Consider the following 16,161-nt stretch of genomic DNA (forward strand, 5'->3'; position numbering starts at 1 on the left):
GAAGGGGGTTTCACCTAGCGGGGCTGAAGTGGTTAATACACCCATTAGTGCCCCCTAGTATTATTAATACCTCCATTAGTGCCCCCTAGTATTATGCATACCTCCATTAGTCCCCCCTCATCCTCCAATAACAATTATGTTCTTTTCCATAGCATCATCACGACGGCATACAAGGAGATTGACCCCTGACCTCTGTAGGGGCAGGAACAGAGAAAGGTTAAATACCCTCCTCCCACCACCAACACCAGTGTTTCCTGTCCCTACAGAGGACAGGGCAGAGATAGGTCTCCCTGTATGCAGGGAGATGAAGCTAAGGACATAGAATTCAGCCGTGGATACCTTAGGAAATCGCCGGCATCCTGCATGGCGTCCCCCTGCCCTCCCGCGGTCCAGTACTAACGCTGGGCAGGGGTGTAGGGCTCTACCTCGTCCCGGTTTCGGAGCCTGTTCCCTGGCGCAGTCTCCCTCCTGGCATTTTATCGCGGCAGCTGGGTGCGCGCCGGCTCATTGGGCGCATGATTATGACGTCACGGCCGGCGACCCGGAAGTGACGTTAGTGGCGGCAGCGTGGAACTTGGTTTAAAACCGAGGCCTGAATCGGACAAACGCTCCCAGGATCGGTCCCCCACTGGTGCGGAACCCTTACCTACGGAAGAGGCGACCATGTCGGTACCGGAGCGGTCCCCCAGAGCTGAGCCGCCACCAGCGCTTCTAACTGTGAGTCCCCTTCGGGGGTATTTATGAATGGGTCAGGGAGTCTGTTGATCCCCCTCTCCCACGATGATATAGTGAAGGGGGGAGAGGAGGAGCGGGCACTTGTCTCCATGCTCAGTGCAGCTACGGCAAGGCGCGGGCTCCTGCATCCGCCCCCGCAACCCCCCCTTCCCCCTCCCCCATCCTCCTCTTTGGGGCCATACACCTTATACTTTGCCGTTTCATCTCTTTTAGGCTAAAGAAACCCCGAAAAAGATGGGGAAGTCACTCAAATGTGTCTCCTGCTCTAGTAGACTCCCTGACGGCTACCCAAAAAAGCTGTGCAAATCTTGTATTTCAAATATCGTACGGGATGAGGCACCCTCCCTAAAAGAGGAATTAAAAACTATGATTCAGGAGGAGATCCGTTTATCCCTGGCCCACCTGTCCACTAATCCCCCCGATTAGCCGCAACCAAAGAAGAAGCGGGCTAGATCTCCATCCCCCTCTGATATAGAAGTCGTTGCGGAGGAAAGTGCCCACTCTGTTAAGTCTTGGGAGGAGGGGGAGAGAGTCTCTGACTCAGACGACGATGGACGTAGATACTATTTTTCTACGGAAGGAATGTCCGACCTTTTGAAGGCAGTAAGGTCGACCATGGGTGTGCAGGAGGTACAACGTACCCATTCGGTACAAGAAGAGATGTTTGGGGGCCTGAGAGTTAAGAAGACCCGTGTGTTTCCCATCAATGAAAGCATTAGGGATATGATCCTTGATGAGTGGACAGACCCAGAAAAACGACTGGGAGTCCCGGCAACGTTCAAAAATAGGTTGCTATTTGATCCAGAGGAATCTAAAATTTTCAATGAAATTGCCAAGATTGATGTACAGGTGGCCAAAGTGAACAAAAAAACGTCCCTTCCATTTGAGGATGCCTCCCAACTCAAAGATTCGATGGATCGTAAGGCTGACAGTCTTCTCAGGAAATCCTGGGAGGCGTCCATGTTTAACGTTAAAACCAATATTGCGGCTACTTCAGTCGCCCGGTCCATGTATCTTTGGTTGGGAGAATTAGAAACTCATATTAAAGACAGAGCGTCTAGGGAGCAGATTCTGGATTCTCTCCCCCTTTTAAAGTCGGCCACGGCTTTCCTGGCGGATGCCTCTGCCGAATCAGTCCGATTCTCCGCCAGAGATGCGGCGCTCTCCAATGCAGCCAGGAGAGCCCTCTGGATGAAGTGTTGGTCGGGGGATAAGACAACTAAGTTAAAGCTTTGTTCCATCCCCTTTTCCGGAGAATACGTGTTTGGCCCGGTGCTAGATAAGATTCTAGAGAAGGCCGCGGATAAGAAGGGGTTTCCGGAAGATCGCCCTTCCAAACGCCGGTATCCTTTCCGCCCCTCCTCGGGTCAAGAAAAGAGCTACAGGGGAAAAGGGAAATCAGGGCGTTGGAGTTATCCAAAAGGAGGAAGAGGAAGAGGCCAGTCCTTTTCCCAGCAAAAACCTTCAGATAAGCAATGACGCCGGAGTGGGGGGAAGACTCTCAAAATTCCTGGGGTCATGGGAATCCATCTCCCAGAACCCCTGGATTTCCAAGGTAGTCGGTGCAGGCTATCAGATAGAGTGGTCTTCAAGACCCCCAAACAAATTTTCACTGACACGGTTCCAAACGAACCTTTGGCAAGGAGTCCAGAAACTTCATCAGATGAATGTAATCTCTCCGGTCCCACCTCTAGAAAGAGGCAAGGGCTTCTATTCAACTCTATTTTTAATCAGGAAAAAAGAAGGTACCTTTCGGACGATCATAAACTTGAAACCTCTAAACAAATTCATCCGTTATCAGAAATTCAGGATGGAGACCCTAACATCTACAATCCCTCTGCTAAGCAAAGACGTCTTCATGTGCACAGTAGACCTGCGAGACGCTTATTACCATATTCCCATTCACGCCAGCTCACAGTGCTCCGGTTTGCAATCCAGGATATATCAGGGAACGTCCATCACTACCAGTTCAGAGCCCTTCCCTTCGGGATTTCGTCTGCCCCGAGAATATTTACCAAAGTGGTGGTAGAGATGGTTGCCTTCGCCCGAAGAAAGGGACTCATGATAATCCCCTATTTGGACGATTTCCTTCTGGTCAGCGAAAGTCGCAGCCAAATCAATTCGAATCTGAGGTTCTTTCTCTCTCTCCATCCTAGACGACCTGGGGTGGATCGTAAACGAGGAAAAGTCCGTCCTCACCCCCTCAAGGGAAGTTTGATTCTTAGGTATGATCCTGGACTCCCGAAAGCAAGCAGTGTTCCTACCTCGAGACAAAATATCAGTTCTCCAACAAAAGATCAGGTCCTTTCAAAAAAGAAGATCTTGCTCTATCAGAGAGGCGATGAGTATGCTGGGCCTACTGACATCTTGTATTCCGGCAGTCCCCTGGTGTCAAATACACTTCAGACCCCTTCAGTCCTGGATACTGAGTGTCTGGAACAGGTGCCAATCCTCTCTAGATCGTCATGTAAGTCCTCCATCTCGGATTCTGCAGTCCCTAAATTGGTGGAAAAACCACGAGAACCTATCCCGGGGAAATCCCTGGCAGAAGACTCCCCAGATGCAGGTAATAACAGACGCAAGTCTGTCCGGCTGGGGCGCAAAGGTCGGGGACCGTATATTTCAGGGCACTTGGCCAGATTCGATCAGATCCCAGTCATCAAATTTCAGGGAACTGAGAGCAGTCTGGGAAGCATTGAGGGCGGCAGAGGAAATGTTGTGTCATCATCATATAAAGGTGCTATTGGACAACACTACAGCCATTGCCTACCTCTCCCATCAGGGGGGAACCCGGTCCGTAACCCTTCAGGCGCTGACAACAAAGATCTTTGCTTGGGCAGAACAGAAGGTGGCCTCTGTATCGGCAGTTCACCTGAAGGGGATACTAAATCAAGAAGCAGATTTTCTCAGCCGCCACAGGATCGATCACACAGAGTGGTCTCTAAGTCCAGAAGTCTTCAGGTTAGTAGTAAGGAAATGGGGGTTGCCCGACGTAGATCTGTTCGCCACCAGGGCCAACTCAAAAGTGGAAACATTCTGTTCCCTAAACCCCAGGGACAGGCCTCATGCCTTAGACGCCTTCGCCATCCGTTGGCATTGGAATCTATGCTATGCCTTCCCTCCACTTCCTCTAATTCCGAAGGTGGTGCAGAAAATTCTCCAGGACAAGGCCACGGTGATTGTGATCGCTCCCCTGTGGCCAAAGAGAAGTTGGTTCTCATCTCTCCAGAGACTTTCTCTACAGGATCCATGGCCCCTTCCGGTGCAGGGGGACCTACTCCAGCAGGGTCCAGTTCTACACCCAAACCCGCAGTTTCTGAAATTAGCAGCTTGGATCCTGAGTTCCAAACCCTGAAACTTCAGGGACTATCAAACGAAGTTATTGCTACTCTGAAAGCCTCCAGAAAGAAGGTAATGTCAGCAATCTACCTTAAGATCTGGAAACGTTTTTGTTCTTGGAGTGGGGATGAATCGCCACATTTACATAAACCTAACATCCAAAGAATACTGGACTTCCTACAGCGAGGTCTAGATCTGGGACTTAGGCCCTCTACCTTAAAGGTCCAGATCTCAGCCCTGGGTTGTTTTTTTGACCAGGATATAGCCGGCCATCGTTGGATCAAAAGATTCATCAAGGCAGCGACGAGGCTCCGCCCAACGATCACCGCTCGTGTCCCTTCCTGGGATCTGAACATCGTTCTTACAGGCCTTACCTTACCACCCTTTGAACCCATGTCTGACTGTCCAATAAAATTATGGTCCTTGAAAACGGCCTTCTTAATTGCGATAACTTCGGCCCGCAGAGTAGGAGAATTACAAGCCCTATCGATCAGGGAACCCTACCTCCATATTCTAGATGATAGAATAATTCTCCGTCTGGATCCTGGTTTTCTCCCCAAAGTATCCAATTTTCATCGGAGCCAGGAAGTTACCCTACCTTCTTTTTGTCAACACCCTGCTAATGACAAAGAAGCCGCATTTCACTCTCTGGACGTTAGATGGGCAGTCTTAAACTATATCACTGTGACGGAAAAGTTTAGGAAGTCGGACAGCTTACTAGTTCTCTTCGGAGGAAGACTTAAGGGCCAGAAAGCCTCCCGGTCATCTATAGCCAGATGGCTCAAAGAAACTATTAGTCTTTGTTACCAATTACAAAATCTTACATGTCCAGTCCACATTAGGGCCCATTCCACCCGGGCCATGTCCTCCTCTCAGGCTGAGAGAGCTGGGGCTTCTCTAGAGGAAATCTGTCGTGCTGCCACTTGGTCCAGCATTCATACCTTTATAAAGCACTATCGCCTGGATCTTTCCAGATCATCTGATCTGTCCTTTGGGCGGAAAGTCCTCCAGGCTGTAGCCCCCCTTAACTGATATATTTTTTATATCTCCTTGTATGCCGTCGTGATGATGCTATGGAAAGACCGGAATTAGACTTACCGGTAATTCTGTTTCCATGAGATCATCACGACGGCATACAAGGAGATTGACCCCTGACCTCTGTAGGGGCAGGAACAGAGAAAGGTTAAATACCCTCCTCCCACCACCAACACCAGTGTTTCCAAAATCACACAGAGCAACCCGGTGGTGGAGAACAGTAAAAAAAGAAAAAGGTATTACTCCATACCTTCTAGAGACCTGGTAGGTCAAATGATTTGAATCAAGGGAGGGAATAACGTGCCGTTGTGATGATCTCATGGAAACAGAATTACCGGTAAGTCTAATTCCGGTCTTTTTTTTTTGCAAATTTTTTTTTTTTTTTTATAGTGTAAAATTGGAAGAGCTGAGATTTTTTTTATAGTTGTAATAAACATTTTTCCCTTTTTTTATTTTTAACTTTATTTTTGGCTTCCTTTGGGGATTCGAACATGCTGTCCATGATCGTTTATATCATGGACTGCAGTACTTCAGTGTTGCAATCTGCAGTACTTGTGACATCTTCCAATTAAGCCCTGGTCAGATGCCACGTTTTCAAATAATATGAGAGGTTCAGTGACCAGGATCGGAGTTGTATCTGGTGTGAATCAATGCGGGTAGGTGTTAGCTGTATAACAAATCCAGAACCCGCAATGTGTGGAACATGCTCAGCTCCTTAGCCCACTCTATAACCTCCTCCATGTACATGTACGCCATTTGTCGGCAAGGGGTTAATACATATATGGACAGGAACTCGGTATGCTACTGTATTTTAGCTGCTAATTTGCATCCTAGTGGTTCCTGTGAAAACCTTTAAAAGGCATCTGTCAGTGGATTTGTACCTATGAAACTGGCTGACCTGTTACATGTGCACTTGGCAGCTGAAGGCATCTGTATTGGTCCCATGTTCATATGTGCCCGCTATTCTGAGAAAAATGATGTTTTAATATAGGCAAATGACCCTTTAGGAGCAACAGGGGCATTGTCGTTACACCTAGAGGCTCAGATCTCTCTGCAGCTGCCATGTCCTCTGCACTTTGACAGGGCCAGTTAGTGAAAACATGATCACACCTGTAAATATAAAGACAGTATAGGATGGCTCTACCCCCTATTCAGGATGGCAGGGTGCACCAAACTGATGTCGCACCCCAATCACCAAGAAAAAATTGTAACAAAGAAGTGAATGGTCACTCTTATAACGGGACCACAAAATTTGTAGGTGACACTATTTTTAATTATAAATGTGCGATATTGATAACAATGTATACAATAGCACAAAAATCCGGGTCACAGTTCCAAAGCAATATCCATATTAATATGCACAAAATAAAATAAGGTTCTTGTACCCTAAAATATGCAGACCTATAAAAATACAATCAAATAAATGGTAAAAGGCAATTCAATCTAATATCAGTCCACTGGTGTAACTGAAAACACAATCGCTTGCTGGTAATAGATTAGATGGAACTTTTAAGGTACAGAGGCCTGATTTCCCGGTCAAATGATGGATAGTATATGGGACGAGGTCTGTCCAGGCTCCAGATAAGCTGGTTATTGTCAGGTCCAATTCATCCATGCCAGATGCGTTTCGAAGGTTATCCACCTTCTTCCTCAGTGGCTTACTAAGGAAGAAGGTGGATAACCTTCGAAACGCGTCTGGCGTGGATGAATTGGACCTGACAATAACCGGTTAACTTGTAATTATAACAGCTCGATACCATTTGCTGTATAAAGAAAGCGCTTTCAAGGAAAAGGTACCGCAGCTCCTCTGGATACAGTGCTGCAACCGACGGGTAATACTAGGGAGCTTGTGAAACTCAATCACCTGCGCTGTAAGAGTCATGTGGAACACCCATTCCAATTGAAGAAACTTACTGTGAACCTGCGGTGAGACAGAGATAGATCTCTCACTCGCAGCCAGACTTGTTCAACTACCGGACCGGACCGCACAGTATTTCTACTCAGCAGTAAGACAACATTGAAATCTGTTGCCAAGTGGTAAGCTTACCCTGAACTCGCACTACGTGGGACGCTACGGAGTGAACATCAGATCGCGAGTAGCAAATCAATACTGCTGAACTTGTGATATGCATTGCCGCTAAAAACCGCACCTATACCGCATTGATGATGTTGCACTAAAATCTTGTGGACTGTAATATTGAAATAATAGGCCGACTTCCAGAAACCTTGTGGATTGCAACACTCAAATGCAAGGTTTTCCTCCAGGATATCTGCTACATTCTAACAGAAAGATTCATTTTTAGGAAAACGGCAACTAGTGAGACCTAGTGCCTACTACTACCGCCGAGCCCCCCGAGATCAAGGGGAACTATACGACCTACCACTGTGACAATAATTAATAATAGTTAATAATTTGAACACCGTAATATTTTATATTCAACATTACATATTTAACACACTTTATTTTGCACCTTTATTCAGTGTCAGAATCAGCTGGATGGCTCCATGATACTGATTTCTTTATAACCGATTCTTTTTTATCACTATTTGTATTAGCACCTGTATACTATCACCTTGGATTGAGTTAGTCTTAGAGGGAATCACCTGGTACCAGTCACTGCTGTAACTATTTGAGTTCAGTTAGTTTGCCAGTTTATCTGGAGCCTGGACAGACCTCGTCCCATATACTATGCATCATTTGTCCGCACTGTATCCAGAGGAGCTGCGGTACCTTTTCCTTGAAAGCACTTTCTTTATACAGCAAATGGTATCGAGCTGTTGTAATTACAAGTTAACCGGTTATTGTCAGGTCCAATTCATCCACGCCAGACGCGTTTCGAAGGTTATCCACCTTCTTCCTTAGTAAGCCACTGAGGAAGAAGGTGGATAACCTTCGAAACGCATCTGGCATGGATGAATTGGACCTGACAATAACCAGCTTATCTGGAGCCTGGACAGACCTCGTCCCATATACTATCCATCATTTGGCCGGGAAATCAGGCCTCTGTACCTTAAAAGTTCCATCTAAACTATTACCAGCAAGCGATTGTGTTTTCAGTTACACCAGTGGACTGATATTAGATTGAATTGCCTTTTACCATTTATTTGATTGTATTTTTATAGGTCTGCATTTTTTAGGGTACAAGAACCTTATTTTATTTTGTGCATATTAATATGGATATTGCTTTGGAACTGTGACACGGATTTTTGTGCTATTGTATACATTGTTATCAATATCACACATTTATAATTAAAAATAGTGTCACCTACTAATTTTGTGGTCCAGTTATAAGAGTGCCCATTCACTTCTTTGTTACATTGATCACACCTGGCCCTGACTTCTCCTAAAGGCAATCAAAGTCCCAAACTACAGCACAGTTACATGTTAAGTGACCCATCAATGTCAATGGCAACTTTTTGCTACTTTGTACTGCCATCAGGGAGGGCAACATGCAGGAGGTGGGCAGGTTCCCTTTAAGATTACAGCTCAGTTCCAGTCAAGTTAATGGGACTGTATTGCCATACCAAGCACAGCCACTTTAGAAAGAATGACGCTGTATATACTATAAAGATTGCTGCAGCCACTGATTAGATATTGAAGACCTGTCCTGATGATATGTCATTGATATTTAACTCCCAGAAAAACTCTTAAAGTTGAAGTGGATCAATTCATTTTGTAGGTTTTATTTAGAAACTGCACACAGTTACTAATATTTACTGCTTCACTTTTATTTGCCATCTTTTATAGGTCAGATGACAGACCTAATATACAAGGAAAGAGATCTAGTCCAGTCCCTAAAAGAGTACATTAGTGAAGAAGAAGAACGCCTTTCTAAGATCAAAAGGTATTTGGATATACACTAGATAAAGGTGTCTTAATGTGTTAATTTATGTGTACAGGACAAACAAAATATTTTTTCCCAGTCCTATGAAGCTCTACATTGTTTTATATACCTAAATGCTGCATTTTTAGAGATCTACTGTTCTCCACTTGTTCGTGGCTGGAGCTCAAGTCAGACATCTCAAGTAGTAGCAGTGGCATGAGATATTTGTCAGGGAGCATAGAAAGTCTTCTCAAGTATTTTTGTAAAGAGGTAGCTTGAGTGACCAAAATATCCTCATTTTTCAGCTGGGCCTCTCAGATAGAAGAGCTCACAAGTAGATCTACGTCCGACCCAGAGGGTTACCTTGCTCATCCTGTCAATGCATACAAGCTGGTGAAAAGACTAAATAAAGACTGGCTTTCAGTTGAGAACTTGGTTCTTCAGGATTCGACTAAAGGTGAGTAATACTGACATGTAGTTTTCCATGTGTTCAGTGACACACTATCCTGGAAGAATGCCTTTGACATACTATCCACAAGCTGATTATCTGTTCAGTTTTGGTATTAGTAATCAGGTCTTTTCTTCTTTTTAAAAAGTTAAAATATACAGTGTCTGATGAATTTTAGAACAGTAGAGGAACAGTATTTTTATGTATTTTGGTAGAATTTTAGCAGAGTGGTGGCTCAGTGGTTAGCACAATTGTCCCGCAGCGCTGGATTCCTGGGTTTGAAGCAAATCATGGAAAACATCTACTTGGGGTTTATATGCTTTTGTGTTCTAGCGGTGTTTTCATAGGTTTCCTTCTACATGCTAAAAAACATGCTGAGGTTAATTTTCTTTTGAAAATTTACCCTATTAGATATCGGGGAATGACTGCCACCAAATCTCCCTCCCCCTACACACAAGAATAATTTATGAGGAGTGTGGCGAAACCAACCTCGCCACTGGGTTTTGGAGGGGCCTGGCTACCAGCCTCTTGCCCCAGGATTATGGGCCCTCTCATCAGCCAGGCCTCCTTTATTCACAAAGGACTTGTACTAACTTGAACCCCTGGTTTAATTCGTGCCATTTTGGGATGTTAAATGTCTGTGTATTGTAAAGGGTGGGACATTGTATACGTTGAGTAGTGAGGTCTGTTCCATTGTCTCTCTGTGTGTATTGGCGATGTCCCTTTGTCCTGAGATAGAATTGAATTACGTCTTTGTGGTCTCCAGGACAGAAGACATTGTGTATTCTCCTGCCTGTGATGATTACATCAATCCAGTGTGAGGTAATTGTATCACAGACAGAGGGGAGGATTTTGTGTGGGAGTGTCTGAGTGTATTGTACGTGGTTATTGGCTGTTTTTACAAAACCCTGTGGGTGGTAACCTTGTTGGAAGATGTGTATAAATCAATGCTTGTGTGTTCAAATAAAAAGTTCCTGTTTTTACCCTTTACCATTATGAGGCTGGTGTTTGGGTAACTGATCGACACTGGGGGGATTGCTACACGCTGAAGATTTGCTATACTCCCCTGGCATAACTACTAGCTCTTGTAAGAGCTGTTCCTGCTCTCTGGTTTTAGGAGAGGTTCACCCACTGGAGCCTGGAGCCTTGTCGTAGGTCCAGGGTGGGTAGGAGACGGTGAGACCTCAACCAAGCTTCGGCGGTTTGTGGGGTCTGCAGTGTGTACGGTGTCAAGTGGAGTGCTTGGAGTCCTTCGGAAAGCACTAGGAGCATCTATCGACGGAGGTACCCGGTCGGGGTGCTAGGAGATCCGTTACATTGGTGGCAAGCAGTGAGATGGCGTCCTAGTGAGAGGAGAAGCAGCTCGGAAACACCGTTCGTGGATTTACAAAATTGAGGGCAACGCTAGTATCCGTACAGCGCCCCTGGCTACAGCCGGAGGCGTCTGGCATGAGGCCCTGGAAGATGTACAGAGTCGGCGGGGCAAGTGTCTCCCCAGTGAGGAGCAGCAGTTGCGGATGCGAGTGGCCCTGCGAATGCCCCTTCTGGGGAAAAAAGCCCCTGGATGAGTGGGTGACAGAACTAGAGAGCCTGGTATGGAAGGAGCTTTGGCTAGACAACGCCTACCAGGCACTCTGTTGGTATGTGATTTGGCACTTCCCCTGGATGGCTGAGCACGACAGACCCGAGGGTGAGGGTCATGATGGCCCTGGCCTGTTCCTTCGCAGAACCAGAGTTTGGAGATGCTGGAGAGTCCCGGTTCTGGGATATATATGACTACAAGGAGGCTATGCATGATTGGGCTACAGCAAGAGAGGTGAGACAAGACCTGACATCTCTAGTGACAAAGGAGTGGGAGCTGGTGCAGGATTACCAATACCTCTTCAGCTCAATTCGGTCCCAAAATAAATTGCCAGAGAGCTGGGTGGCAGTCCCAGACCTACAACCCTACAGCTCGGAAGACCCGACTCAAGTATCCCCTGCTTCTGTACCAGCTACAGAGGTAGGGGACCTCATAGACTGGTCCTGGGGGGAAACTCGTATGGCAGGTGGAGATGGGACCGAGATCTCTCCACCGACCCTACAGGGATGCAGGGCAGTTGGCCCAGAACCCCAACGGCAGCTGGAGTTTCAGGGAATAGGGACAGTTGGTCCTGCTCCCCAGCGGCAGTATGTTTTGCAGGGAGAGGAGAGCATAGTCTCCATTTCCCAGCGGCAGTGTACTTTGAAGGGAGAGGAGACAACCGGTCTCTCTCCCCAACCTCAGGGGGACAACACCCCTAACTCCAATGGTGCAGATGGGACCGCAGTCTCTGCACCAGGCCGACCAGGATGCTGGACGGGCGGTACAGATTCCCCACCAACCCCGCAGGAATGCCAGGAGGAGGAGGTAAGCGATCCCTCCTCTCCACAGCTGATCCGCAACAAGGTCCTGGGGGTAGGATTCCCTGACCCCATCCCAGCGGTCTAATTCGTGCCATTTAGGGATGTTAAATGTCTGTGTATTGTAAAAGGTGGGACGTTGTATACGTTGAGTAGTGAGGTCTGTTCCATTGTCTCTCTGTGTGTATTGGCGATGTCCCTTTGTCCTGAGAGATTGAATTATGTCTCAGTTGTCTCCAGGACAGAAGACATTGTGTATTCTCCTGCCTGTGATGATCAATCCAGTGTGAGGTAATTGTATTACAGGCAGAGGGGAGGATTTTGTGTGGTGTATTGTACGTGGTTATTGGCTGTTTTTACAAAACCCTGCGGGTGGTAACCTTGTTGGAAGATGTGTATAAATCGATGCTTGTGTGCTCAAATAAAGAGTTCCTGTTTTTACCCTTTACCATGTTGAGGCTGGTGTTTGGGTAACTGATTGACACTGGGGGATTGCTACATGCTGAAGATTTGCTATACTCCCCTGGCATAACTACTAGCTCTTGTAAGAGCTGTTCCTGCTCTCTGGTTTTAGGAGAGGTTCACCCACTGGAGCCTGGAGCCTTGTCGTAGGTCCAGGGTGGGTAGGAGACGGTGAGACCTCAACCAAGCTTCGGCGGTTCGTGGGGTCTGCAGTGCGTACGGTGTCAAGTGGAGTGCTTGGAGTCCTCGGAAAGCACTAGGAGCATCTATCGAGGGAGGTACCCGTTCAGGGTCCCAGGAGATCTGTTATAAGCAGTGATTGGAATCCTGTGTATTTATTTGGTGCTCACTTTATTTAACCCCTTAAAGGGAACCTGTCATGTGGATATTTGATTATAATATAATGTGGATATTTGATTATAATATAAGAAGGTACACATGCGGCCACCGTGTTTTGTGGACAAGTCGAGTGAAATTTACTGAATAGAAAATTATTCTGTATATTCCAATGCAGTGCTGCCACCTGCAGGTCTGCATTGAAATACACTGGTAATAGGCCTGGAAGCCTTGCACAGGCTTAGGCCTATTACTACTGAGGAGTTACAGTGCTGCCCATAATTATTCATACCCCTGGCAAATTTTGACTTAAAGGGAACCTGTCATGTGGATATTTGATTATAATCTAACTAATTATATACAATCATTAACTACTAAAAAGTGCCTTAGATGTATTCACTTACTGGTGTGACAGGTGGTTACCTCATAATATACACACAAAGATGCCGCATGCTAATGAGCTGTTTCGAGTCCGGCGTGAGGTCATTGAGTCCAGCGTATATTTAATTCGGAGCTATAGCCACTACCCTGCCCACCTGCTGCTGATTCCTATGGCAACAAACTGTCACTCAGCAGCAGTTTGTTACGTCATGGCTTTAAAGCGCTATTCCGGAGCCGCGGGGGTTGATCGGAACGGGATGCCGGCTGAAATCATTCAGCCGGCATCCTGTAACAACGCCAGGGGGGGTCATTTGACCCCCCCGTATCGGCGATCGCAGAAAACCGCAGGTCAATTCAGACCTGCGGTTTTCTGCGTTTCCGGTCCATTCGGGTGTCCTGTGACCCGATGAACCGGAAAAAGACTGCGATCGGTGGAGTGATTATACACCACCAATCGCAGTAGGAAGATTTGAAGAGGTGGTGCTGGCCCTGGTGCTGAACGCCGCTGTCCAGGGTGCTGATTGGTGCAGGGGAGAGAGGCGCGAGATTCAAACTTCCTGCGCTCCTCTCTCCCCCCCTCTTCCTGTTCTGCACGAGCACCCGGCAGTACCGTCCAGCACCAGCTCCTGCGTCCCCTAATCGTAATCCATCACCCTCCTGCACCCATCGCCACCAAGGTAGGTTACGGTCAGTGAGGGGAAGGGAAAAGTTAGGAAAAAAGTTAGTTAGGAAAAAAATAATAACACTTACCCTAAACTTTTTTTGATCCATCTATCAGACCCCAGACCCCCACCTGCCTCCCCACATTCCTTTTGTCATCCGCATCCTCCTCCTCATCATCATCGGATGACAATGAGCCACCAAGGTGGCGGAGACGCCGCCAGGCAGAGCCAGGGGCCCCACATGCTAGGGATCCTGTGGCCCACCCTAGTACGAGCCGCCCTGGGGTTCGTACTGGTTTCCCGGCCCACCAAATAAGTCCACCGGAGCCCCCTGCCGATGAACTTAGCTGGTGTCCCCCAGTGGACTTTGAGATTCCGGATTTTGCTGGCAATCCTGGAATCCAGATTCCCACAGTGGGGTTTACTGAAATTGACTATTTTAGTTTTTTTTTCAGTAACCCACTGGTGAATCTGATGGTGGAGCAGACGAATCTGTACGCCCAACAGTTCGTCGCTCATTTTTGGCTAGACCCGGTGGCCGGACGCCGCTCAGTGCAGCCGAGATGAGGACATTTTGGAGCCTCGTGCTGCATATGGGTCTAGTGCAAAAACCCAGTGTCAGGCTGTACTGGAGTGGGGACGTCCTATACCAGACCCCACTTTACAATACGGCCATGACACGCTCCCGGTTTGAGGCCATCCGGAAATGTCTGCATTATTCCGATAATGCAGCATGTCCACCCTGAGGTGATCCTGCCTATGACCGGCTGTATAAGATACGGCCGGTCATCGATAACTTCGGGGCCAAATTCATGGAGGCCTACGTACCTGGAAGGGAGGTCGCGGTTGATGAGTCTCTCGTTGTGTTCAAGGGGAGACTCAGTTTCCGCCAATACATTCCCACAAAGCGGGCGAGGTATGGCGTGAAGCTATACAAAATTTGTGAGAGTACCTCAGGGTACACTTACAAATTTCGTGTGTACGAGGGGCGAGATTCCCGTATTCAACCCCCAGAATGTCCCCCCACTCTGGGTGTTAGCGGGAATCTCGTGTGGGACCTTATGTACCCACTGCTGGATAACGGTTACCACTTGTACGTGGATAACTTTTCTACCAGCATTCCCTTGTTCAGGTCCCTTGCCGCCAGATCCATGTTCGCTTGTGGACCGTGCGGAAAAATCAACGCGGCCTCCCTGCCCACCCCCTCCAGGTACCTATCCCCAGGGGTGAGACCCGTGCACTTACCAGTGGAAACCTGTTGCTGGTCAGGTATAAGGACAAGAGGGATGTCCTTATGCTGTCCACAATCCACGGTAACAGCACCACCCCAGTCTCTGTGCGAGGTACCACGGCAACGGTCCTCAAGCCTGATTGTATCGTCGACTACAATCGGTATATGGGAGGAGTTGATCTCTTGGATCAAGTCCTCAAGCCATATAACGCCATGCGCAAAACCCGGGCATGGTACAAAAAAGTTGCGGTCTACTTGGTGCAGGTTGCCATGTACAACTCTTTTTTGTACTATCCCGAAGCGCTGGCAGCACAGGGACATTCCTCCAATTCTATGAGGCAGTCCTCAAGGCCCTGATCTTTTAGGACCGGGAAAGAGCAGGCCCGAGTACCTCGGGAACTGGAGGCGCCTGGATCGTCCCTGGCCAACACTTTCCAGGTGTGGTCCCCCATACTGGAAAGAAGGGACGAACCCAAAAAGATGTGTGTCACAAGAGGGGGATACGGAAGGACACCACTACTCAATGTGACACGTGCCCCGATCATCCGGGCCTCTGAATTATCGATTGCTTCAGGGAGCATCAGACTTCCATGGAGTACTACATTTTTATAATACCCACTTTTTGGGCAAAACACCCATTTTTGGGCAAAATTTCAATTTGAATCCATTTTGCCGGTAATAAAGCAAGGGTAAAAAATGGGGTCATTTTTGGGAGGTTTCTATTATCTAAGCCTCACAATATGACTTCAAACCTGAACTGGTCCATAAAAAGTGGGATTTTGAAGATTTCTCCAAAATTTCTAAATTTGCTTCTAAGCCTTGTAACATCCCCAAAAAATAAAATATCATTCCCAAAATGCTACAAACATGAAGTAGACATATGGGGAATGTAAAGTCATCACAATTTTTGGGGGTATTACTATGTATTACAGAAGTAGAGAAACTGAAACTTTGAAATTTGCTAATTTTTCCAAAATTTTGCTACAAATTTTATTTTTTTATGCAAAAAAATTTACTTTTTTGACCCAATTTTAGCAGTGTCATGAAGTACAATATGTGACGAAAAAACAATCGCAGAACGGCCTGGGTAAGTCAAAGCGTTTTAAAGTTATGAGCACTTAAAGTGACACTGGTCAGATTTGCAAAAAATGGCCTGGTCCTTAAGGTGAAATAGGGCCGTGTCCTTAAGGGGTTAAAAGCTCTGGAACCTCAACCCCCATCCCCCCAAGACTGAGTATTTCTCTATGTACAAACTACACTGTCAAAAATTTGCAATTTAGCTTCCAATTTATAGTGTTAGCCATTTAGAGTCCAAGTATAAAGACT

At 47.0% G+C, this 16,161-nt stretch overlaps 1 protein-coding gene across 5 annotated transcripts in view; it reads left to right on the plus strand.

Moving 5' to 3' along the window:
• P4HA2 (prolyl 4-hydroxylase subunit alpha 2) overlaps positions 1 to 16,161 on the plus strand; it is a 172,053-nt gene that overhangs the window by 32,672 nt on the left and 123,220 nt on the right. For all 5 annotated transcript variants that reach the window (XM_044280783.1, XM_044280788.1, XM_044280787.1 and 2 more), the window contains 2 exons: positions 8,858 to 8,954; positions 9,239 to 9,390. In XM_044280783.1, coding sequence (XP_044136718.1) covers positions 8,858 to 8,954; positions 9,239 to 9,390 — 249 coding nt within the window. The remainder of the gene's footprint in view (positions 1 to 8,857; positions 8,955 to 9,238; positions 9,391 to 16,161) is intronic.

This window comes from Bufo gargarizans, chromosome 2 (assembly GCF_014858855.1).
Source record: "Bufo gargarizans isolate SCDJY-AF-19 chromosome 2, ASM1485885v1, whole genome shotgun sequence".
Classification (NCBI taxonomy): domain Eukaryota; kingdom Metazoa; phylum Chordata; class Amphibia; order Anura; family Bufonidae; genus Bufo; species Bufo gargarizans.